Source organism: Plutella xylostella, chromosome 11 (genome assembly GCF_932276165.1).
Source record: "Plutella xylostella chromosome 11, ilPluXylo3.1, whole genome shotgun sequence".
NCBI lineage: Eukaryota > Metazoa > Arthropoda > Insecta > Lepidoptera > Plutellidae > Plutella > Plutella xylostella.
The window spans coordinates 5,167,377-5,194,019 of record NC_063991.1 but is presented as its reverse complement, the minus strand read 5'-3'; the positions used below and the strand labels follow the sequence as shown (position 1 = coordinate 5,194,019).

The 26,643-nt window shown below is 39.1% G+C and overlaps 2 protein-coding genes across 4 annotated transcripts; one reads left to right on the top strand and one right to left on the bottom strand.

The window, feature by feature from the left end:
* Positions 1-324: 324 nt before the first annotated feature.
* Positions 325-5,393, bottom strand: LOC105385446. Its single transcript, XM_038116215.2, has 3 exons — positions 5,147-5,393; positions 2,682-2,804; positions 325-2,186 (listed from the first exon to the last, which is right to left on the bottom strand). The coding sequence occupies exons 1-3, from the start codon at positions 5,285-5,287 to the stop codon at positions 1,026-1,028; spliced, it is 1,425 nt and encodes a 474-aa protein (XP_037972143.2). The 5' UTR covers positions 5,288-5,393; the 3' UTR covers positions 325-1,025.
* Positions 5,394-5,631: 238 nt separating this feature from the next.
* LOC105391426 (nucleolar protein dao-5) lies at positions 5,632-22,767 on the top strand. 3 transcript variants are annotated; one of them, XM_048623871.1, is made up of 11 exons: positions 5,632-5,727; positions 8,585-8,924; positions 9,312-9,414; positions 11,759-11,904; positions 13,022-13,173; positions 17,109-17,221; positions 17,729-17,815; positions 18,311-18,435; positions 20,790-20,909; positions 22,030-22,113; positions 22,546-22,767. In XM_048623871.1, exons 2-11 carry the CDS (start codon positions 8,859-8,861, stop codon positions 22,714-22,716), a joined length of 1,167 nt encoding a protein of 388 aa, XP_048479828.1. In that variant the 5' UTR covers positions 5,632-5,727; positions 8,585-8,858; the 3' UTR covers positions 22,717-22,767. The 3 variants fall into 3 exon arrangements, with proteins under 3 accessions (XP_048479828.1, XP_048479826.1, XP_048479827.1); XM_048623869.1 differs by having other exon boundaries at positions 5,685-6,032; XM_048623870.1 differs by lacking the exon at positions 5,632-5,727 and adding an exon at positions 6,144-6,288.
* Positions 22,768-26,643: the final 3,876 nt, after the last annotated feature.

Sequence of the window (26,643 nt, the reverse complement as noted above, 5' to 3'; positions counted from 1 at the left end):
GTCTCTGCAAAGTAGCGATAGCATTAAAAGGTTATATGATGTTAATTTTGTTGTCTATTAAAGTCTGTTAAGCTTAGCTTGTTTCCTAGACTTGTGATAGGTGAATTGCTGTTGAATTTTATATATCTACTTTGTCATTTAAGGAAATGTTTAGTAGTTGTTAGGGTTAATTTAGTGTGGAGGAATGTGGTGTTTGTATATCAGGTAGTTGTAGAAACTATGAGACTATTATAAGAGGGTAGGTTTTTGTGTCGTGTTGCATTCTTGAATAAACGGCCATACAAGACAGTCGCGTTCTATTATTCACCCTTACCTAATATATCACAATGATAATGAAACAATATACAATATTCTAGTTGATTTATAGATACAGAAATAAAATCATAGCTTTCTCAGTAGTGAAGTACCGAAGACTACCCATAGATGGCAGTGATTCCTAGCATTACGCAATCCTACATCGCGGTATCAAAAGATCATGTACAATTAGGTCCATAATAAATATTATAATTAAGTAAGTACCTCTATACAAAAGCAAAAAATCCGTGTCGGAGGATCCTTTCTTTACGGTGAAGATACAAAATAATTAAATAACTTACAAGGACTTGATAGATGATACGTCTGCTTAAGAAGTATTCATTGGTATATTGGCATGTGTCTTGCCTGGCAATAAATAGCTTCTATTACAACAACAAATCAAAACGTCGTCTTTAAATTGAAAGACGAAAATGTATTTAAGTAGGTACAGTGCGACATTATCTGTTCCGGTGACAGTTAACTAAATTGGTCCATATCTCATTATTTACTAATAAATTATAGGTATATTGATATAGATTAGATGGCTTTATTAATACCACAAGGGTAAATAACCATTACGGGAAAACTTAACATCTTAAAGAATGAAGATTTCTTCATTAGACATTTACGGGAGCTCTCACCGGTACAGATAAGTTTGTTGCACTGTACAGCAAAGTCATTCCGCCATTTTAACGTCATTATTAGTAAAGTTACTGCCAGGAAACGTAATCTCACAAACTGTTATCTTCAAAACAGGTTTGTGTCTCCGCCGAATTAAAACTTAACATCACATCGCTTTTGCCGACACATCTGTCATCTAAAGTCTGGGTCTCGGTAGACGTCAGATTAAGATGACTCAAAGTCAAGGGACTAGAAGTGACACTGTCAAATAGTTTGAAGTTAATTTTCGGGGAATCGCACAAGCAAAAACAAGTTTGGGTCTCTTTGATGCTTAAATCTGGTGATTTATCTCCAGTTTGGGTTTCAGAAGAGTTGGTTTCTTTTCTAGAAAGACCGAATTCTAAGGGGAAAGTCTGCGTTTGAATGTCTGACAGTGAAACCGTCTCAGAGAAAAATAAGGAATCTTCGCTATTCTGTGATTTGACCGAAAGCATGTCTTCGAAAACCGTTTGTGTTTCTATTGTGCTGAAATTCCTATCCATATCTTCTGATTTATCCGTTTTCATCCACATTGGTAACGCCACATCGTTTTTAATATTCGCTTCGTTTAAGGTCTGTGTCGCTAGCGACCTCTTTGGACTGTCACAAGCATACTCTGTGTGCGATTCCTTAAAACAATCACTTTTAAACTTTTTCGTGTCACATGTAATAGTTTCGGAAACTCTTTTGAGAGATCGGCTTAGTTTTCTCTGCTCTTTATATTGCTCGTGCAAGTCCGGATGGCGCCGCTTCAGATGAACAAGAAGGCGTTCGTTTGTTTTATATTCTGTATTGCAAACAGCGCATACGTAAGTAACATTGCACGTTGCTTGGTGCCTAAGAAACTCTGACTCCGTGCTAAAGTTTAAACGGCACGTTTTACACTGAATGTTTTTGCTTCTATGCACCTTATTTAGGTGTTGATTGAGGTATTTCCTGCCAGTAAAATGTTTTTTTCGCGATAGCAAGTGGTAACTGCAGTCTTTATAAGGACAGTAGTACTGGACATCTATGAGGAAGGTTTTTTCGTTCATGGAATGTTGTTTCACTAGATGTAGCATGAGGTCCTTTTGTTTCAGGCAGTGGTATGAACAGTCGAAAGGGCAGTTGAGGTGGATCTTGCTAGTCATGTCTCCTGTGCATATGTTTATGATGAGCATGTTTTCACTGTAAATATTTGAGACGTGGATACCTTGTAGACATTCAGCATCGGCCTTTTCCTTGGCCATTTTCTGAAATAAAAGCAATAGAAGTTTAACATAAAATTCTTCCTCCTTTTATCCTAAATCTATGGTATGCCTGATGTGGACATGGATGGGATAGGGTTATGTAACTACTTTAGAATAGTATGTGAGAGCCAGAAAGAGTAGCCATAATCTCGTTTATTTCATTTACTATGTAATCATCTATCAAGGAAATACGATAAAATAAAAATGACGGCCTTGATTACAAGTAAAACAGTGATCAGATATTAGATTCACCAGAAGGCCTAGCAAGTGGCCCTAGACATATCAAAAGCACCATATGACCGTTGTCCGTGGCATCCAGTGGCATGCTTTGAGAGAGGTCATAGCGCTTCTTAGCAGCATCTTCATGGAGCTAGAATAGAGCCTGCCAGACTTGCACAAATGAAATTCTAGTGGTGGTACAGTAAGGGGCAGACTGACCCCCCTCAGAAGCATTGTTAGTATGAGAGGGGGGTCAGGTTTCTTTGCACCTGACCATACCTTGGCGCTCGCCTCCAGGATGTCGTGTGACTGCCGGCAGCGCTGGCGGAACCGGCGGCACGCCTCCAGCGTCTCCTCGCAGCGCGCGCAGAGCAGCTCTGAGACGCGCTCTGTTCGCGCTTCCTGGAGATGAAGAAGAAGAGCATACATGTTACTTTGTCGTTGCAAAGATAAACTCTTAGGTGGAGTTTTTTTCCGAAATAGTCTTTTAGCATAATTGCAGAATGTAAAGAGCTACAGGTCTTTTTTAAATGTGAGACTTTCTAGTGAAAAATCTGTCATGTGCACTTGATCATGTTGTACACAGTCAACACTTTCATTCAAATAGACAATTTATAGATGAATCTATTATTATATTTAATGTAATATTTTTGACGAAGCACGTTGCTGATGTTTTTATTCTAGTGATTTGACGATGTATATTACAGAAAAATCTATGTTTTTATTTTTATATTGACGAAGCATGTTGTGGATTATTTATTGTTTGAATCTTTATATTATTTTTTTTTGCATGATTGTATTTTGAAATTATCTAAATAAAATTTTCATTGAATTCATGAGGTAAAAAAAAAAAAAAAATTTTTAGATTTTCTCCAAAACTCAAATTACACATTGAGAGCTTTTATCATTGAAACACTGAATTGTTACTTTTGATTAAATAATTTGTACCTACGGGCCTCTACACACCAAAGCCGCTGACCCGGCGGCATAGCCCGGCGGCCTAGGGCGGGCTAACATAGTACAAAATGAGGCATGATTGTACAAAATGAGGCCGGCGGGTTGAGCCGGCGGCCCGAGCCGCCGGGTCAGCGGCTTTGGTGTGTAGAGGCCTTAGTAATTAAAGGTAAATAGATTTACCACTGCAAATGAATTCTAGTATTGCTGTAACTTGATGATTTCTACTTCATCATTCAGATTAATGGTTCTAATGATTAAAAATTACATAAAACTATGGCATTATGTTATACATATGTCGCAGGCAAATTGTATGATCTCGCCGTTTACATACGGCGTCGTCATTTTACAAACGCTCGCTGTTTTGTAATATGCCAAAGGCATATTGATAACTCGTTCAATCGTTCTGATTTCGACGTTAGTTCCAGTTTTAGGGTGACCATGATAAGTCTCAGACTCAGTACTTATCTTTTGTTTATATAATAAATGGGGTAGTCTATTATTGGCTATACAATTTGAAACATGTATTAGGTTTAAATTTACTGTAACATGCTGTTGATTACCTGAATAAATCAATAAATAAAACACAGTTTAGAAAAAAAAACAAAATCAGACTTTATTGCAAGATTTCAAGTTAGACCTTGTACTTTGGTTTTCTTAAAGTAGGTTCCTAAGTAAGTAAATTAAATATTTAAGTAATAAAAACACCATTTAAATAACCAACATAGTAACTTTATACAGAACAATAAGATTTATAACACTGCAATTTTTTTGACCAATAATATTCTGCAGGAGTCCTCCGTGTGCACCGGAATCTATGGCTACCCTAGCAGTTTTTAGGTGCTGGACAACCTCAAAAATTTTGTCATTTGTCCACGGCTTTTTTACTGCTCCCGTTTGAGAATCGTAAAACGTTTTTAATTCAGTGTAATAAATATCTTTAAAGTCACAATTATTTGGTGAAATTTCCTCTACACACGTAATATTTGCACTGTTTTCACACAGAACCACTACTTGACGCCATTTCTGTTGTTGTGATCAACAGCGCCGCGTGTGGTAAGAACCAGAACTAAATTCTTCAATTTGCCGCGGTATTTTGTAAACGGCGTATGAATTATCAATTGAATGTTGTGGCATATTATAAAATGACACGGCAATATACATTTTGCCTTCGGCATATTACAAAACAGCGAGCGTTTGTAAAATGACGACGCCGTATGTAAACGGCGAGATCATACAATTTGCCTGCGACACATATATCCTTGGGAGAGCCTGGGTATATTCTATTTTCTTTCTATTCTATTATCTGTGGGGGTGTAAGTACCTGCACCTGGCTTTCTTGAGTGGAACAATTGTGCATATCCTCTAGGATGTGCTAAATTGGTATAGCAGTCAAATATTATGAAACTTCTGCTCATCATAATTGCAATATTAATTTCCCTCTCTGCTTTTAAAGCCAACACCTTGACACACAAGGGCAAGGTTGCAAATGGCACTGAAGGTCATTTATTTTAGGTGCAAATTAGCAATATTACGTTATGACTTGTATGGTGGAAGAAATTTACACGTAATTTTGAATACCAAGCTCGAAAAAAGGAAGAAATAATGAGCAATAAGTGTGAATATGGATTTCTGAATGTTTTGAATTAGTGTGTGTTTACTAGTTTCTCAACTAGCTTTCGGCACTATTGGGTGGTTAAAAAGAGTCCTCAGAAACTCTACGAGCATCTCCTCAGACTGTTAAATTATAATATGTATCCTGTTGTGCATATTACTAGGGAAATTCTTACCGGAACTTCTGTAAATCTGTAGAAATCATCGGAGAGGCCCCACTCGTAAATATTCTTCATTTTCCCGCCCACAGCCAAGCACCCGCGGCATATAACCGAGAAGGGATCAATTTCCATTGCTCCAGAGCTTGTTGCAGACATTTTAATCACTTATTTATATTATTCCTCGATAAAATTAATAAATTACTGGCGACTGCAGCTACAAAATCGTGTTTTGTTTTGATTTTTGGTAATTTTGACATTTGGTTCAGTGATCACAGAGTAACTTGAACAAAGAACTGTCATTTATGCTACTGCCTTCTGTATCTCAGAATAAGTATCAATAAGTATACCGATTTACAATCCAAGTCTCGGTTTATTGATTTATTTGATAAAACTATTTTACTGTCGAAAAGAAAGATGATTTCAGTAGTAAAATCGATATGAATACCTAGACATATTAAATAGTTTCAGGCCACAGGCCACTTAGAGTAAAATCCTCTTACTAAACTTGACAACGTCGTGCAAAAAGGAATAAATTCTGATTGACAATGTTTATTTGGCAAAGCAAAATTAACAAGATATGACTGTCTTTTAGAAAGGTAATTATTTTTCATATTTACCTGCATAATAAAATATTTTTCCGCGAAATCAAAAAGCCGGCTTTTCAATACACGTGAAGTTCGTTTATTTTCAAACAAATCCGAAAAGTCCGTTTGTTGCCCGCACGAAGTTCAGGTCGGTCGCCATTAGAGCCACGAAAGGGGCCGAAACGTTGTGTGGAACTGTGAAAATTGAGGTTATAGTGTTGATTCAATAGTTATTTGTGGACAAATATCGGCTAAACGGGCCTGGAAGACATTGACAAATAGTTTCAACCCAACTGAGCATAAAAAGTGTTTTACAAGTGAGTACATTTTGTTGTTAACATCTGCTTACGCAGGTAACACGTGCTGGATTCCTCTGATTTTTCTCTTTAGATTGATTTTGTACGCAATTGCCGCGATAGAGAGACAGGACTTTGCACTGGCGGTCTCGCTTGGTCTATTCCATGTCGTTATATGTCAAATAAGTCGGTCATACCGTGTCTTATTGTCGTAGTGTCTGAGTTCTATTTCTGTCTGGTATCGCGCCACTTACCGTGTGTTACTTCACTGGATTTCGTAAGTGGTTTATTTATTTACCATTCGGATTCGCGGCGGGCACCTATTCTTTGTGTTTTACCCGCAGGAAGTCGATTTAACGTGTGTAAATACGATTAAACTACGTTCAACGCTCGTTCAAATAAGAAAGTTGGGTTTAGCTGGTTACTATGCAACGTTTAGTTGTTAGACGATTGTGTTATCACCAGATTACGTCGACGTACTGTTTTGCTGCCTTTTCATCTCAATTTTATGTTTACGGTCGTGAAATAACTCGCCTGTGATGTTTTAATACCATAGTGCATTCTTATTCAAGGTTGCATGGGGGCTGTATTGATTTCACACCAGAAATAGTATTTTTAGAGTCTACAAAGGTATCATATTATTCCTATTGGATTCTCTTAAGTGTTTTATCAGATATCATATTACCACATATTATATGGCCTGCTTGGTATTTGAACCCAGGACACTGGACCCAGGACTACTTAACTTTGATTGAAATGTATTTCGTACATTATCTATTACCAACAGCTGTGTCATATCTTTCCATGCAATAGATTACCTTCTGGGGAATATTATCCTTGTGCAAATTGCCATGCAAGTGTGTCTGTTCTCTGTAGTCTTAAGTTCTAAGCTGGCAGATTCCTAGATACCTCATTCCATAGTACATATGGACATGACTGTATGACCAGTGCCAGGTATTGTGTAAAACTTGAGATTATTACCAATTCAGCTAGTTCAAGGGTTAAAAACCAAAACTGATATTGTAGTTAATCTTCAGAGAATTTGAGTTCATATTCTATCACTATTAAGTATCTTAAACTTGTTTTGTTGGCCTATTAATAGTTCAAGGTCAACAGATCTATGTAGATTAGTTGAACACACTAAAAAGGTATCATTTATCTCGATTCCTTTGTATGGCATGTGTTAAAATCTGTGGCAGTTTAAATGAAACTACCTCTATAAATGTAGGTATGCCTTATAGTTTTCCACTGATGGAAGAAGTTCCACATAAATTCCCTGATTCTTGCTCATGGTTTTGTCTTTTGGGCCATTCCACTTCTATAGCTTATACATTTGGCACCCTGACTGGGAAGTCACTGTATATGTGAAAAATAAAGTTTTTGAGTGCTGCTATGCAAGCCACAACTCAATCTGGTTGTAGTAAACATGCCAATTGTATGACAGCTCTTGTTCATTACTTTTTAGTAACCCTCCTCAGCACTAGGCCAGCGTCCACCAACCCGCATTAGGCCAGCGTGGTGGACTAGGCCTAAAACCCTTCCTTCATTGGAAGGAGACCCGTGCCCCAGCAGTGGAGATGTAATGGATTGTGATGGACCCTCCTGGTTCTAATCTGTCTGGTGAATCCTTTCCCATGGTAACATACCGTAGTCTAGCTTTTATATCACCAACACAATTAAAAAAACCAAAAGCCAGCAACAGCAGTATGTATTTTATAAATAACTGAGAATTTTCATTCAAAATGTAAACAAGACGTTGATAAAGAATTCCATAACAGATAAAGTTATTGCAAACAAAGGAGTTTTATTATAAGATATGACTGTCCAATCATCATTAATCATAATCCAAGGTCGGACAGGTGGATTTTTATCAGTGAATGACCATAAATTAGGTCATTGTACCCAAAAGACGACCGAATGGCGTAGTGGTTAGAGTCCCGGGTTCGATTCCCGGCTGGGGCAGATATTTGTTTAAACACAGATATTTGTTCTCGGGTCTTGGATGTGCCCGTATAATGGCAATAGGCCGGCACCCTATTACATTGGGACTAACATAACACTCTGGCGAAAAGTGGGTGCAGCAATGCACCTCTGCCTACCCTGCAAGGGAGTACATTAGTACAAGGCGTGAGTGCGTGTGTGTGTGTACCCAAAATCTTCAACATGTGCTAAAATTGGTATATTGAAATTACAAATATGGAGATTGGCCAATCGCTTCTTATTAGCATGTCAGCGACAAACACTAGGGTTTATCACCATGGTGAAAGGACTTGGGCTTTACAGTAGCTGACTGTCTACATATCAGAACCAGGTCAGAGGTCAGTTTGACTGTGGTACCGCCCCCCAGACTATGGAGCATTTACTCTCCTGTCCCCTGTGCCCTTCCACCTGCACTCAAGAAGACTTACTCCAGGCCAACCAGAATGCTATCAAAGTTGTTTTTGGTCTGGACAAATTTAGTTCGCATGTTGACTAACACAAAAGAAGAAGAAGTTTGACTCTTCCAATAGCAGAAGAAGTAGTAAGTGTAGTTCAGTTCAGTGCTAACATTATTTTTCTCTTTTTGATTTCAGCTGCACAGACTACCAGAAATGATGATAGAAGTTGAAACACACTCATACAACATAAACCTTATGATACCAGTGCCTACGCAACTAAATATAAAAGACAAAAACTTTGACTGTTAAACTTTTTAACACAACCTTCTTAAATTAACTTCAGTGTGAAAAAGAAATAAATAATTTTGGCCCGTATTTTCGACCACAAAGTAGTGAAGAAAACAGTGGTTTCTAGTGTCTATGGATAAATTGTTTGTTGGACTTGGCTTTTTAATTTAGTGTTGCCAGGATGAAAATACCAGAGACGCCTAATGTTGGAGCTTATTATGGCAATGAAGAAAATGGACAGTGGCAGGTAAAAATATTGGCACTATTCTTGTTACAGTACAATCCAACATGACCAATGCTGTCTTATCATTTGTTCAAATGCAATATTGTGTAGATTTTGGTCAAATTATGTGGTTGATATTTTAAGAATTAATACTAGGGCTCTATATCAAAAAGGTCCTAACACCTGAACAAATCATGTGAAAATGTCCCAGAGCATTATACTATCATCATCATCTGTTTCCTATTACACTACAACTCACAAAACTGACCAAAGATTCAACTTTTTGCATACTAGCTTATTCTTATGCTTAGCAATAGAAGAGGTCTTTTATTAAATTACATTTTCTGCTTTTTAGCAATAAACTATTATTATTTCTCTCTTTCTAACACTTCTCCCGTCTCTCTCTTACAGCCGAACGGAGTGATAATGGACGTGGGCGTCGGCGGCGGCGTGGTGGGCGCGGGGGACGCGGGGCACCCCCCCTACCCGCCACAGAGGGGGCACACTGACCCTGGTAAGAATTTATGCTACATGTACAGTTCGGTTTAAACAAGTAGATAGGTCAGAAGTTTGGAGCTATTTTTTTACTTTGTCAAAATAACAAAACACTTCTTTAGGCTCCCTACGCCCAGGAAGGATGGTAGCTCTGTCCACGAAGATTGTGGAACGTTCGTTTTACTGACCTACTCGTTTGTTGACTCGCTAGGCGCTAAGCAAACATCCTGCTTGTGCGGAGATTAGTGATGTAACGAATATGTGTTTTTGGACATTCGCGAATGCGAATGCGAATATCTGATATCGATATTCGCGAATGCGAATGCGAATGCGAATATTCAGTTTGTGTTCAAATTTGGCGCCATTTGTATAGTTTGGTGGCAGTCTCGTACTGAACGAGGTACCTACGTTCCGTTCTAGGCGCATTCCGAATCAGACTAGCCAATACTAGTCGCAGTTTTGTTTTTTAAGTAGCTTAATAAATTTAACACTTTATTAAGCTCCGTAACTGTTACGACACATTGCGACTGCGTGCGGTTTCTGAGGGCGAATTACACGAAAAATTTAAATCTATGGATATCTTGCTCTGGCACTATACTGTAAAAATACGCTTTTTATTTGATTAAAGAGTTTATTTATTTCAGACCAATTACAGAAACTATTTGAAGTCGGCTAATGCCGAATTTCGGGTGATTCCGATTATATGCGATTTCTTCCAAACCCAGCCATACTTTGAACTGTTGAACCATTCACCTTGATGGCAACTTAAAAACCTCGCTTGGGTTGGCTCAGGGCGCAAGGACCGTACGCGCGTGTTAAAACGTAAAATTAGTAAAAAAAATCATATTTCGGCATTTTCGAATTTTCGGAATTACTCGCACATCGGTAATTAAGAAATCAGTTAAGTTACTTAAAGGATTGTTTTTTTATACAAAAGATTGTCATTTTTTTTCACTAAGTTGTGAGTTTAAAAACCCTAGCTCATTTTTTTTTTGTATTTCACGACTAGCGTAGTTCCAAATGTTGGAACATTTTAATATGACATTCTGTGGATCGGGCAATTTTGAATTATAAATATCACATAAATGTTCTTCTGGACAGTAATCGGAATTACCCGTATATGTTTGGAATCACCCTTAAGCAATGAAAAAAATATCAACTTTAGAAACTTAAATATTTACGAATTCCGAGGGTATTTACAGAATCCTATGAAACATAGTTTTAGGTTGTATATTCAAGTATACAAAGCGATCTTATATGAATAACAATAACCCAACCAGTTCTGAAAATGTGTCAAAATTCGAACATGTAGCGGACTCGACCAAAAACCTTTCGTAATAACCCACCTTCACTATATCTTAAAGCCTCGTATTCACTAGGCGACAAATTGTCGCAGAACCTGTCTAGGCACATGTCGTCTACGTGTCGCCGCGACGTCGCGCTCTGTTCTGCGACGTCGCACGCGACTATACAGCGACATCTACGTGTCGCAGAACAGGTTCCGTGTTTTGGCTCGCGATACAGAACTTCCTGCGACATCAGTCTTACGCATAGAGTATATTTTTTTTACTAGGTCTAGCGACCGCTGTTACAGAGTGTGGACGCGTGCGCGACTTCTGTATCACGACATGTTACCAAAATGTTCTGAGAACACGCACCGTAGATGTTCTGTAACAGTCTCAGAACTTGTGCCCTAGTGAATTCGAGGCTTAAGTTTCGTTTCCTAAAGTAAATAAATAATACCAAGTGATAAAGTAAGACTTGTAATATGATTAAGAGGGTAACTTGTAATACCTAAGTAAAATGGTTATAGATGAATGGATTTCGATATTGTTAACCTACCATTATTTTCAAATACTTAGTGTTTTTTTTCTAAGTACTGATATTCGCAAAACATTCGCACAAAATTTTGCGAATGCGAATGCGAATGCGAATATCCAAAAACATGCGAATATTCGCGAATGCGAATGCGAATGCGAATATTCGTTACATCACTAGCGGAGATAGCCTTATTCAATATTTCTAACATTGTCGATTGGTTAAACAAGAGTTATGGCTCCAAACTTCAGGCTTTTCTATTGAAAGAAAGAAAGAAAGAAAGCGTTTATTCAGTGCACTGCACACACACATTGGTGTACATAATACATAATGTACTGCCAAAGGCCACCTCTAAAAGAGTCTTGGTTTAGTCCAGAAGAGCTAGCACGGGGCGCCATTAAGACGTGACAAAAGTTTGGCATCGCGCTCACTCACATCGCGCAGCTTCAAGAGCGAGCGCGACGGAGAACTTTTGTCACGTCTTAATGGCGCCCCGTGCTAGCCCTTCAGGTGTAATTATAGAATATCTCTCGTCTCCTCCGCAGGCTACATGATGGCGCCGTACTACCACGGCTACGCCCCCCACCCCGGGCACGCCCCGCACCCCGCCCTCGCCCCGCACCCGCCGCACACGGGCGACGACTTCAGCGACTACATGTGGATGGAGAATGAGGATGAGTTTGATAAGCAGGTTAGTTAACATACAAAAAAAAGTATACTAAGTGTTGCAAAAAGGGTATACTAAGCCGAAACCATCAGCATGTGCAGCATGTTAATATACATCAGTATACCCTTTTTGCAACACCCTGTAGATAGATAGATACAGTAACTAATACACTTTATTTGTACACTAACAAAGAATTATAAAATTAACAAATTGCAATTTAATTAGGGTACAAAAGGCGGTCTTATCGCTAAAAGCGATCTCTGCCAGACAACCTTTGGATGGGGGGAATAAGAGATTAATGCCGAGTTGCAGAAAGGGACTTTAAGCTAATGTCGACATTAAATCTATGTCTGTCTCTTTCTGTCCGTATTCTGTCAAAGCAAGGCAACTATACATTTAATGCCGACATTAACTTAAAGATCCTTTCTGCAACTCAGTGATACTAATCTAGATAGATAGAATACACTTTATTTGTACACTAACAAAAAATTATAAAATTAAGAAATTGCAACTTAATTAGGGTACAAAAGGTCTTATCACTAAAAGCGATCTCTGCCAGACAACCTGGATGGAGAGAGTAAGAGATTAAGATTAATCTACATATTTTTTAACAACAAATACTGAAATTGTTTGACTGCGTTGCTATTGGTCCACGTAATTTATTAGATAGATAGAATGCTCTTTATTTGGACATAAAAAAGAATAATAAAATTAGCAAGTTGGTCCGTGTCAAAAACGGGCTTGTCCTTTTTACATTTGTCTCTGTCGCACAGTAATGGTGCCCTCACCCTCGCACAGTAACCCTGAGAGACTGTGATTTTTGGTAGATACAAACGTCCAATTTTCTCTGTGCTTGTCAACTGGCCTTTAATGCGGAATCAGACGGTTCATATTTGTCTTTCATACGGCATCTTTCACTCGAAATGATACCTGTGAACCAAAATGGACCGTTCACTCGAATATTCACTTAAATGAACCGTCTGATCCCGCCTTTACATCAATCATTGCAAAAATTCGAAAAACCCAAGTAAAAAAACCAACCCCCCCTCTCACTCACACCCTCCATCCCCAGGTAATGCAGCAGCTAGCGAAAAACCCAAGTAAATACACAAACCTCTGACTTCCATCCTCTCTTCCCCAGGTAATGCAACAACTAGAAGAGGAAGCCCTGATGGAGCAGTGCATCGAGGCGATGCTGGAGGACGAGCAGCGCGAGCGCGGCGCGCGGGGGGAGCAGCGGGGCAGGGGGGGACGGGGGGAGAGGAGGGGGAAGGCTAACGGGGAGTGTGCTACGTGAGTACATTTATTTATTAGATACTAAGGATATTTGCATACCCTTTATTTTAGTTTTAATTTGCTGTGCCCGACAGGGTCCATAAAGTTCCCTAATTTACACTGTTATTAGTAATCTTACGGAATTCTGACAGTTATCAATTTTAGACAAATCAGAGATCACAAACCTTTTTGGGCTGGGCACTTTTTCAATACGAGTCTGGACATCTGAGACTATAATATATTTTTTTTAGTCCCTGTATCCATTTTATTAAGTGCGGCGCTCCAAATTAAAAGGGGATTTACCTACGGTGAGAAATAATTACCGTACCTACCTAAATATATTACAAACAGTGAAAAATACAATTAAAGATAATCTCAATTATCTTATATAATTATCGCTGTCGTAGAAAATATATCTAAAAACAACTAGTAATTATTTTTGAAACGGTAGCCGCGCCGATGTCAGGGCGATGTTGCGTTCGTATTTGAATAGAGGTAAAAAAAGAGATGTCGCTCTATAAAATTGTATTGTGTGCACTGACTGGCTTGCGTGTCGTCACAGCAAACTGTGAGTCTAAAATGTGCGGTGGTGGTACCAAATTAGCGATACAGGTGAAATTGTGTCAGCGACTCATCGCTGGGAGTAAGACAGCAGAACACGTTTACTCCATCGGTCATCGGTTCTTCGACAGATGTGACCAGCCCATTGCCACTTAAGCTTACTAACTCGGTGAGCTATGTCGGTGACTTTAGTTCTCTGTCAGATTACTTCGTTCCGGATGCGATCTTTCACAGAGACTCCAAGCATAGCTCTTTCCATAGCTCGCTGAGTGACCTTCAGTTTGTGAACCAGTCCCACAGTAAGTGTCCACGTTTTAGCCCCATAGGTCATAACCGGTAGGACACACTGATCAAAGACTTTCGTCTTGAGACTTTGTGGTATGGGCGACGAGAAGACTTGACGAAGTTTGCCAAATGCTGCCCAGCCCAATTGTATTCTTCTATTGACCTCTGATTGGAAGTTATTTCTACCCAGCTGCAGAGTCTGTAAAATCGCATCCAGTGGCGTGCTTTGGGAGGGAATACGTCCAGCAGTGAACTGCTATAGGTATGACGATGGATGGATGATGATGGATTTGTTTATTAAAATCTCTACCTAATCATCACTATTATCATCATCATCATCAGTATCTTCATCACAGATGTTTTCCTTCTCCGTAAGAGCGATGGTATACATTGTACTTAAATTCAAAGAACTCATTGTTACCTACATGTCAGCGCCGAGATTCGAACCCGCATCTCTTGCTTGAGAAGCGGGCGCTTGCCCGACTGAGCCAGTTGGACTCGCGCATTGAGTGTTCCGTACAAGTATACTTAATTACCTGAGGTAGTTTTCCTTTTAATTTCATCATAATTATGTACATCTATACGAAATATCAGCTTGATATCTTTACCTGTTTCCGAGAAAAAAGGTGGTGACAACAAAGTGTGATCTTATAAGGGTTCCTTTTTTTCCTTTTGAGGTACGGAACCCTCAAAAAGAATAGTGACAATCGGATCAATCGTTTCGGAGATATGCGTGGACAAACATACATACCAACAAGCATATAAACGTACATAGGTAGGGGAACCCGGGGTAAGATGGGGTCGCGGGGTAAGACGGGACCCCCCACATATATGCAAAACTATATATACATCTTAGGAGTCTGAGTAATGATCCAATAGAAAGGCTTAAATGATTGACCTTTAGTGCGCCAGTGACAGCAGGTGTGAGCGCGTGCGATTTTTGTGTAAGCTCAATTGTTTGTTTTTGCGTAGTGTCCATGTTATTTTTGACCGGTAGAAACAACGTCACAACACAGTAAGTAAAACAGTGGCATATTTGGTAATTGTGTCTTTTTATTTAAGGTTTAGTACGCTTTGTTTGAAAATGTGCAAAATCACTTTAACATTGAAAATATATTTTTTTTATGAATTATTTTTATAAAAATATAACGTGGGGCAAGACGGGGTAATTTTGGAGGGGCAAGATAGGGTACGGATCTAGCTTGGTTAAGTTTTTTTTTTCTCCAACCCGATATTTGAAATTGTAGAAGGGCTCTAAAAGGGCTACAGGGAAGTTGGCTAAAAGGACAAAGCAGATACTGCCTACGAAGAAGAATAACAACGAAGATGACTGTGTCTACCTCTACTGTGAGGATATCAACAGTCCTACTTTAAATCTAAGGAAAAGTGGGTCGGATTTCAAAGGTGCAGGCGTTGGGCTCACACTGCAGGTGCTGGTGTTGACGATAAAATCACAGAAGAAGTGTTGTTTGTCTGTTTTGTGCCCCACATAGTATACTTACCCCATCTTACCCCGTACATGGGGCAAGATGGTTTATTTCCCATTTTTTACATTTCTTAAAATAAGTCAATTGTAATTACTACTTTTTTGGCAAAAGCTGTGCCAAAGTGTTCGTCATTAAGTACCTAATGAGCCATAAATAATTGATAACGTTGTGGTTATAAATAGCTGTTGTTTTTTTAATTTTCCCTTAGCGACCCCGTCTTACCCCGGGTTCCCCTACATAAACATTTATAAAATTTTGAATATTTGTTTATTAGCCCTAATACTCGTATATTGTCATATGTCAATATGGTGCAGTTCCAATAATCTTACATACATACCGAACATATTATATGTACGTACGTACTTACCGAATAGACAATCTTTTTTTGAAATTGATTAAAAAGGTTTATTATCCCTGAATTTAGTAGGAAGTGATGCCATGCTAAAGAATAAATAAAGCAATTAAAATTAATTAGATACATGGGTCGTGAGTCGTGATCCTACTTCATATTATAAATGCGAAAGTTTGTAAGTGTATATGTGTATGTATGTATGTATGTATGTGTGTATGTTTGTTATTTCTTCACGTCAAAACGGCTGAACCGATTTTAATGAAATTTGGAATGAAGTTAGCTAACACCCTGGATTAACACATATGTTACTTTTTATCGCGGAATTCCCACGGGAAAACTTATTAAGGCGAAGCGAAGCTCGCGGGAACAGCTATTATATTGAAATATTTGTTATTTTTGTATTAGTTTACTTGAGCAAGTAAATATTTAGATTTATCTTTTTGTATAAAAATATTAAGAAAAAATTATTGCCCAGAAATGGATCGCAATTTTTCATTTTTTCGGTAAAGAACTTTTTTAGTAGCATCACTTATAAAATGTCAGAATTCTTTCCAATTAAAAATCAGAGAGTAATGTATTGAACACTTGTAAAACTTATTTATGGATGCAATAAAATATTGAGTATTTAACCGACTTCGAAAACTGGAGCAGTTTCTCTCTTGTTAAGTGTCCCACTGTTGGGCAAACGCCTCTTTATAAACTGACCACTTCCCGATAAAATTCGACTAGCAACACTTTAAGTAAGAGGGTTTCGTCATTATTTGGGTATCAGTGTAATTAACGATTTATAACTGTAACTATTTTGTAATCTTGCGGGCAAAATGGCCAATCTACATTGAAAAAGAAGCGAGGCTAAGAGCACTTTTAATATAAAGACATTATAAACTGTGGCATGTTAGAAGGTGTTATTACGAATAGTCGCCCGCGCTGTTCCGCATTTAGGCCTGGGTCTCCTATTTACGCCGTGGGTCGCGACCAGCGTCACGCCGTAGGCCGCGTCACGATGCTCACAATAGAAATGTACTGATGCGGTCTCCCTCACACGCCGACGTTGGCGCGTAGACATAATGAGCATCGTGACGCGGCCTACGGCGTGACACTGGACGCGACTTACGGCGTAAATAGGAGACCCGGGCCTTAACTGCTTTTACACCTTCAGACATTGCACACAGTTTATGTTTTGTTACTAAGACAGTTCTTCACTTTGCTTTTGAACATTTTCCCAAAGGGAGCCACTGATCTCACCTGTATTTCCCTTCCCATTCCAGTACAAGCAACGGTCCCCAACTATCCCTAGAGGAGCGTCTGGCCCGGTCCACACTCAACCCGCTGGCTGCGGAGTTTGTGCCCACATTCACCCCCGCACCAACCGCAGACACAGGTATGTCGGGTCCGCAGCGCTTGTTTTCTAACTAAATATATTATAAAAATAGGTTAGAAAACTGCCAGTCCATTGCGACATTCAACACACAATCATCGATGGCGTCTTTCACTTCCCCTCCCCGCGGGCGACTCTGTATCATTATTAACCAACAATAAAACTGAAATACTGAACATAATACGCCTCGAAGGGAAAAACACGTGTGTTGATTCTAAAAACCTGTTATTTGCCTTGAATGTAAACCCACATACATGTAGGAATGGAACATTATCATTTAATATTATTTGTCTGAACAGAGTGTGTGAAAGCAACTACTATTGTCTAGGAAAAAGGAAGTTTTTCTCTCAAAAGTGCTCAAACATAAATTGTTTTAAAAGATGTTTTAACTAAAATAAACATGGTTAAGTGTTTAAATCAGTTTAAAAGATACAGATACATATCCCCTTTAGGTCCCTATCCCTCTAACTCACATGAGTTACAACTTTGCTAATAGCCGTTGTGTTTCAGTTGCAGAAGTGAGTAAAGAGCCGGCGGCGGCGGCGATGGAGGCGGCGTCGGACAAGCCTTCGGACCGGACGGACGAGGCAGTTACAGGTAACTAACAACATTGTAATAATACAGAATAAAATATTATTTGTACACTTATATCTCATATTTCTGCAATAACGTATTAAATAAATAAAATAAGTATTTATTGATACCTAAAATAATACTTGATACCAGTCATTAAATAAATAAATTCATCTACATCGTGTAATCAGTTTGAATCGTTTACCGAGGCCACTTCTGAGGGAAAAACAAAAAAGGCGGGGAAGTAGTGCGAAAAGGAGTCTATTGATTCGGAAATGGGAGCGAATGGCACAGAAACAGAAGGGCGGGAAAGGGGTTGGATGGATAGGGAAGCTGAGAAAAATAAATGGGAGGAGAGTCCTTTCGTGAAAAAACTTTTCAGGCGAAGCTTAGCTCGCGGATATTAGCTATTATAAATTATATTATAACATAAGAGAGGCCGGCCTACTACCGAGACCAATTTAGTTATTTCTTGTGCTAAACTGTAAGTGTACTTACTAGTAGTCTGTTTGCTTTCAGAAGTGTCAGCGGACGCGACAGACGGTGCACAAGCGGTGTCGAAGGCGAAAGAACAGACGAAGGGGAAAGACAAACGAACAGACAAGAAGAAACCAGAAGTCAGGCCCGCCAAGAGTGATAGCAAGGTAATGTGTATTCTATTATACAGGGTGTTGCAAAAAGGCCCAAGTAAGCAGAAAGGGGGTGACTTGGGGTGATAATGAAAGACTTAGGGGCTTTCAAATTCGCCGCAAATTGTGGCCGCTCTGCTAAATTGAAGGCGTATTTATATGTATTCCACAATATATTAAAAATATATGATTCTATTTAGAAACTCGTTTAGTTACCCTTAGGCTTTCTACAGTATATTGCAAAATTGGTATATTAAGCCGAAAGGTACTAGAACCGCAGGGATCAATCTACTCAGTATTTTTTCTACGATTTTTATAAATTCGCAATCCTTGTAACCACTTGTACCACCTTTTGTGTATGGTCAAGACCTATTATTCTATATATATTTATCTCTTCCTTTTGTTTAAACGTACATTCGTCGAAATATAATGGCCCGTTTGGACAGCTACACAAATTTGCTATTTACTCTTGATTTACTTGATCAGGGTGTCCACTATCTGGAAAGTCAGGGAAAGTCAGGGAAAAGTCAGGGAAGCTCTAGGTGGTCAGGGAAAGTCAGTGAAATTGATGGGCCACCTGGAAAGTCAGGGAAAAATGACCTTTTTCTAGCATATTTTTTTGTACTTTCTTTACTAGTAATACTTGTTTTTTACGTGAAATACATAAGTCATAAAATAAAATGTCGTTTAGTTAATATTTTTGACTGATCCTTACTATTACATAATAATGATACGATTAAGTTTTTTAACTCTACGGGAGTTTGAATAACATATGGCAGATGGAAAAAAAATATAGTAGGAATTCTAAAAGATTAGCTGAATCCCAGACTCAGCTGGTAAAATTATGTCCCGTATATACAGGATGATGCAAAAGAGGGTGACTCATCTGACCATTCATAACAAATTTATTTTCGTGATAAAAAATTACGTGTTTTTGTTGGTGCGGGTTGTGGCTTTGAAAAAAGGAGGAGGTTCTCAATTTGCTAATTATTTTATACGTCAGCGAGACCGCGTACGCTGCCTCCGCGCTGCATCTATTAATCAATAACTTATTTTTTACTAATTTAGCAAAGCAAAACAAACTTTATTCTATTTTGTACTGCATGTTTAATAAAATTTCATAAAAAAATACACAACTAACAACTTTGTCAGGTAGGAGAGTAGTGCCATACAAAAAAAAATGGTTCTGTTTCTTTTTCTATTTCAATTTCTAATTAGATGGTTATCAGCCTTATTTTGGTCAGACTATTTAAACTAGGCAATATAGCAACTTGGACTAAGGAAACTGCAAAGCGGATGGGTTTTTTTTCGGAATTTTTTAACACTCGCGCAACAAAAGTTGTTTCTAAGGCTTAAGAGGGAATCTCGAGAAATAGGTATTTAGGAAAACATTTGTTATCGCTTGTGCACTCATGCCCCGGGGCTCGGGTGCTATAGAGATAAATGCAGCTCATGACTGACATAGGTACTTTTCTTGATTAAATTTCGGGAGAAATCGTTATTCACCAAGTTTGATATTTATCAACAAATATTTTTGATTTTGATGTCAATCACTTCAGCATGTACTCTAGGATTGTAGGTTTCGCTTTAAAAAAAATACATGGTTTTGAAAAAATACATGTACGCAGGTAGCCGGTAGTTGTTGGATAAGGAAGGCCGAGGACCGAGTGTTGTGACACTCCTTGGAAGAGGCCTATGTCCAGTAGTGGATGATTATTGGCTGACGATGATGATGACATTGTTTTTATTCAACAACGGCGTGATTCGGCACAGTATTTATCACGAAAATTGCGTTACTTGAGGTGCCTATATAAGTTTGAATCTATAGCAAATTTAGAGAAAAGAAAAAAAAACTATAAAAATAGTAATTTATTGTGTTGTTACTTTACTGTATTAATATCCTAAAATATCATGGAGATTGGATGGTTGGACCTATACCATTTTTGCGAACCCTCTATAAATATTTTACGCAGTCAAGTTTTAATAAGTGTCAAACAAATGAACGCAAAACTATAAAATCAAGCTTTTGTCTTCAAATTACTTAAATTAGGTTTATATTGTAATCTTTGGTCAGGGAAATTTTCTGACGCGGTCAGGGAAAGTCAGGGAAAAGTCAGGGAATTTTTTGGAGCATTCTGAGTGGACACCCTGTTGATGAAATACATAAAAAGACACATAATCTAACTAATTTTTTAACGGCTGAAAGAAAAAATAACTTTTAAAGCACCAAAAGTTACTTATTGTTTAGATTTTTTATGATTTAGATTTGACACCAGCTGTCTTCCCATACATTTTCGAGCTGTCCAAACGGGCCTATTACATTTCGACGACTGTAATAAATAAATGATGTATCTATCTATCTATTCCAGGTACCTGCCAAGAAGGAGGCGAAGAAAGAAGTAAAGTCCAGTAAAAGTGAAACGAAAGTGGAACCCGCAGAGATTGAGGTTATGGAAGAATCGGCCTTCCCTGCGCTAGAACCTGTCAAGGTAATTACATCATCATCAATACGACCGAATGGTGTAGTGGTTAGTGACCCTGACTGCTATGACGAAGATGCCGGGTTCGATCCCCGGCCGGTACTGATATTTGTATGACAGATATTTGTACTTGGGTCTTGGGTGTCAGTCAGCTGCGTAAATAGCTATACACTTTTGCACCTTGTCAAACTACCTACTAAACAAAACGTCAATGTTTGAATGATTATGAATAGGTAATTTGTGAGTTTGACAAGGAATAAATGTAGCTACTTATGTAGCTGACGTACATATCTGTGTAGATATATCAGCTGTCCGATACCCTTTTTTTGACTTAACTTTTTACCCCCCACGTAAAAAGTGGGGCGTATAAGCTTATTGGCAATAACCACCACCTTTATATGCGTTTGCTAAATTCTGTTATTCCGATTTGTTATCCTTAGTCCCAATTTCTCCATAGTCGGTTATCTAACCGACCAGGAAATGGTTCATCAATTATACGTCATCTTCATATAAATTTTTGACAGAAGTGTCAAAAGTCAAGCAATAATCCCTGGTTATGCTCTAACCCACTATGGAGAAATTGGCACTTAAGATATATTAATGGTAGTGTCTAGGTTGTGACTAGTCGTTCCACACTTTGGTAGTGTATGGGTTGTGACTAGTCGTTCCACACCATTTCCACACTGGGCTCACTTTGCTGTGACTAGTCGTTCTACACCATTCTCACACTGGGCTCACTTTGCTGTGACTAGTCGTTCCACACCATTTCCACACTGGGCTCACTTTGCTGTGACTAGTCGTTCTACACCATTCCCACACTGGGCTCACTTTGCTGTGACTAGTCGTTCTACACCATTCCCACACTGGGCTCACTTTGCTGTGACTAGTCGTTCTACACCATTCCCACACTGGGCTCACTTTGCTGTGACTAGTCGTTCTACACCATTCCCACACTGGGCTCACTTTGCTGTGACTAGTCGTTCTACACCATTCCCACACTGGGCTCGCTAGGCTGTGACTAGGCGCGTAAACAGCCATTCGCTTAACATTAACATAAACAGAAGCTGCTGCTCCCGTGTTAATGTTCCACCCTGTATAGTCCTTAATCTGGTGCTCGTGTTGTATACAGGGTGCCCCAGTGGAGGAGCCGGCGCCGAGCGGGCCCAAGCCCATCAACTACGCCGCCGCCGCCAAGGCGAATAAACCGAAGAAGGTGAGAATATAACAATAGTTCTTTCAACTACGATGATTCCTGTGTCAGTTTCAATCTTGCAAATAAAATTACTATTTCAAAACTATATTAAATTTCATTGGAAGTTGTATCCAATATATTAAGTCGATAGATGAATAGGATAAAATTTCAATAATACCATGCAATATGGAATGTTATCAAAACCTTAAAATTGTTCATCCCCTTTCATTTACTACATAACAAAGGTCAATATGAAGTTTATTATAAAACATATACACCCGGCTAGTCAAGGCTTTGATAGACAGATGCAAGTACAGTCAGCTAAAGAGATATGTACACATACCACCGCAGTGCAAATACTTAAACTTTATGATCCACTGACAGGTAATATCAATTAACAGTACTTTATCTAGAGATTGTATTTTAAAAGCCTGCATAATCTCTAATTTTCAGGCCTCCACACCTCCAGTAGCAGAGAAACCCGCCGCGCCGCCCGCGCCCGCCAAAACCGAACCCAAACCCGTCAAACCCACCGAAACCAAGACAGTCAAGAGCGTCGACAAACCACAGACCAAGGAGAAGTCGAAGGCCACAGACAAAGTTAGGAAGAACTCGACGAAGTAAGTTGATTAGTGGAACTATGCCCGTGTAAAGGAAAAGGTATAATCTGTGAACGCTATAACATCTTCTGTCAAACACAAAGTTCGTCTGTGTTAAAAACTTCATCAAGCTAAGGTACGCGATTGTTTTGAATGTAGAGTCATAAATACCACCGTACATTTTAACTTGCTCTACTGTTTCCTATTTCAACACATGATATTGGCGGAATTTACTGTGCTAGTCACGCACAGTATAAGTGTCACACAAAACAAGAATAGTAAGGCCCTGTTCCACAATGTCCGGTTAGTGGCTACCTGTAGGATAAAATACATGCTGTCACTGTCAAAAAAATAATAACAGAGAGTGACAGCATGTTTTTTATCTGACAGGTAGCCACTAACCAGACATTGTGGAACAGGGCCTAATAGTAACAAAAATATTATTCTATCGTCTCGGGAAGTGAAAACTGTTAGGCCGCGCCCATATTAAACCATGTTATCCTGTTTGCAAACACGAAAAAGCTGTAAAAAAGGAACTCTGATATGATTAGGTTGTATTTATTTACCATTACCACTAACAGCAGTACAGATGATAAATGATGAGAGGTAATAGGTTTGGGAATTTGGGACCTAAAGAGCGAGGTCGTTAGGTCGAATAAGATTATAGGTCGCGGGCGCAGGTTAGTTTAGGTATCTTTGACAGAAGATTTTAATAGATAAAAAAACCCACCTGTCACTGACCGATTCGGTAACAGTAATTGACTGTCAACAGTCGTTAGGCCGACAAAATTAGGTATAAATTGTACAAAAAAAATGACGGGGCGTGTTGCGTGGGACAGACAATCGGCCATTTTGTAAAATAAAGTTTTTTTTTGCGTTTTATCTAGATTGTAAAGTATATAGTCCTTGGTTCTGTAACTGTTAAATAAATATTAAAAATAGTTTTAATGTGATATTTCCACAATTTGCATTTGAGAAAATTAATAAAAAAAAATATAGTGTAAAAAGGTCCTAATGTTGTATGATTAATTTTTATGTGAATACCCTAGCGAATACTTTGATACTAATAAAAAAACGATTGTAATTATTAGATTTTAGTTACATAAGGCTGCCGGTTTTTTCCTAGTTTTTAATGTGAAATTTAAAGAAAAATATTTCTCGTGTACATTTGCTAAACGAAGAGAAAAAAATATGCAAGTATATTGAAAAAAAAAGTGTTACGAATTATTACTATATTTTTAGTTACTTTAGAAATATTTTAGCGCGACTATGTATTTTTAGGTTACAAAGACAGATTTTAGGGTTTTGACGGTAACGTGAGTGCGTGGTAGAAATTTTACCTCGAAGGTAAAAAGTTTCTACCACAAAAGGTAGTTGGTAGATTTATTATGTTTTTTAGTATATTTTATCCTTTCAAAGACACGTAAAATTAAAAGAGGACTGTTGAATTGTTTTCCTTTTTTTCAATTGATTTTTATGAATACGTTTTGTTTTAAGTGATTACTTGTATGTTGAATGGATATAAATTTGTTTTGTTTCTATTTAGTTTTGTATAAATAATAGAATATGCAAGTGGGTGTGAGCCTATCATTTAATACGACGCGACGGTAAGAAAATTATATTTGCTCTAGACTCTAGAGTTCTAGAGTCAAGGGCAAAAATAACGTAGTTTTTTTTTTTTACTGCATTGGGTGAGCGATGTTGAAAAATATTGTCTGTTAACAGACTACCCGACATGGGTTTTAATATAATATAATATTGTACCACTGTAAGCTAACTAATATACCACAGTTGCAAAGTTTGCACTGTCGGACTCTTTCAGTGTGACTTGCACAAGACCTTTAAACGTATTTAAATATATTGCTGGCTGGTGACAGAGACACTATACTGTCAAAGCAAGCCAGCAATAGATTTAAATACGTTTAAATGTCTTGTGCAAGTCACCCTAAGTGTCGTTTCTATGGGTGCTTACATAAAGAATCGGGTTCCCTGTATCTACCCGCACCGGTAACTTGATTAAGTATGCGTCACTGAGAGATTTAAATCCGAGAAATGATCGAGAAGAAACATAAACAGCAGGTTACCGGTACGGGATAGGGAACCCAGACTCTTCTCTATGTTAGCACCCTAAGACCTAGGCTGAATACAGGGAGGGGATGTGGATGGCTTTAAAAGGGTAGATATTAGATAATGGGCTGACACCCTCAAAACCTTACGCGTTTACGTATTTTTCGTGTTAAAAGTTGTTCTAATACCGATTTTACTTCTTAGCTATTGTAAATTTTCATTGTAAATGAAAATGGCTGGAGTTTTTCGCATTTGAATGTCTTGTTCAGCATACACACATTGTCTTAAGCTGCGTACACACCGGGCCAACGAACGCCCAACGAACGCCAACGGTTATCCCAACGATGGATATTTATCATACATAATACAGGGCAGATTGCAGCAACAAAGGCCAACGTAACCCGTTCGTTGGCCTTCGTTGGCCCGGTGTGTACGCAGCTTTATGTATGCTGAAGGTATACAGGGTTTTGCAAAAAGGGTATACTAAGCCGAAACCAGCATGTGCAGCATGTTATATGTAAACCCGAATCTGAAATCAGAACTGCAAAATTGACGAAAAAAAACATTCTCAATAGTAAAATAGTCACGTGACCAACAAAGTTTCTATAGAAAATGTTTTATTTTCGCGAATTTTCAAATTCTGTTTTCAGTTTCGGGTTTAGATATACCTTACCTACCATGCTGCACATGGTAGGATTCGGCATAGAATACCCTTTTTGTAACATCCTGTATTATAGTGATTTGATCACATACGTCTGATTGTACTTGCGAAAAACAACAGTTAATGTATTTAGTGTGAAACTATAAGTACCCTAGATATTTTTATAGTTCTAGCCTTAACTCGGGAGAAGCCTAGGTATTTAAGCAGTGACCTATGTTTATGGTGGGGTAGAGGTCATTCTGAACAACTTTTGATTCTACGCTTTTTATTGCTTATTCATGGTAAAAATCACGTGACCAACAAAGACTGTGGAGAAGCAAAACAAATAGCAATCTTTCAAAAGTTTTTCAGTTAGCGTTGCAAGGGACGCAAGACGCTTACGTCGAGACGTGAAGAAAGTTCTCCGTCACGCTCGCTCTTGAGGCCGCGCGATGTGAGTGAGCGCGATGCAAAACTTTAGGCCCGGGTCTCCTACTTACGCCGCAGGTCGCTTCCGGCGTCAAGCCGTAGGCCGCGTCACGATGCTCACTATAGAAATGTACTAATGCGGTCTCCCTCACACGCCGACGTTGGCGCGTAGACGTAGTGAGGCCCGGGTCTCCTATTTACTCCGTAGGTCGCGTCAAGTGTCACCGCCGTAGGCCGCGTCGCGATGCTCATACATCTACGCGCCAAACGTCGACGTGTGAGGGAGACCGCATCAGTACATTTCTATAGTGAGCATCGTGACGCGGCCTACGGCGTGACGCTGGACGCGACCTACGGCGTAAATAGGAGACCAAGGCCTGAGTATCGTGACGCGGCCTACGGCGGTGACACTTGACGCGACCTACGGAGTAAATAGGAGACCCAGGCCTTAGCGTTGCAAGGGACGCAAGACGCTTACGTCGAGACGTGAAAAAGTTCTCTGTCACCCTCGCTCTTGAGGCCGCGCGATGTGAGTGAGCGCGATGCGAAACTTTAGGCCTGGGTCTCCTATTTTATGCTATATGCGGCGTCCGACTTTGACGTAAACGTTTCGATCAACGTCCTACGGCCTACCTGCGGCGTCTACGCGCCAACGTCGGCGTGTGAGGGAGACCGCATCAGTACATTTCTATAGTGAGCAAGGTGACGCGGCCTACGGCGTGACGCTGGACGCGACCTACTGCGTAAATAGGAGACCCGGGCCTTAGCCCTAGCACGGCAGAATGACCTTTGAGTCACCCCCTTTCCGGCTTTCTC

Coding starts and splice junctions, on each gene's coding strand:
- LOC105391426 (XM_048623871.1), top strand. CDS start 8,859: ATGAAAATACCAGAGACGCCTAATGTTGGAGCTTATTATGGCAATGAA. Junction 9,415..11,758: donor GAGGGGGCACACTGACCCTG/GTAAGAATTTAT, acceptor TCTCCTCCGCAG/GCTACATGATGGCGCCGTAC. Junction 20,910..22,029: donor CTGCGCTAGAACCTGTCAAG/GTAATTACATCA, acceptor TGTTGTATACAG/GGTGCCCCAGTGGAGGAGCC.
- LOC105385446 (XM_038116215.2), bottom strand. CDS start 5,287: ATGTCTGCAACAAGCTCTGGAGCAATGGAAATTGATCCCTTCTCGGTT. Junction 2,805..5,146: donor ACAGATTTACAGAAGTTCCG/GTAAGAATTTCC, acceptor CTTCATCTCCAG/GAAGCGCGAACAGAGCGCGT. Junction 2,187..2,681: donor TCCTGGAGGCGAGCGCCAAG/GTATGGTCAGGT, acceptor CTTTTATTTCAG/AAAATGGCCAAGGAAAAGGC.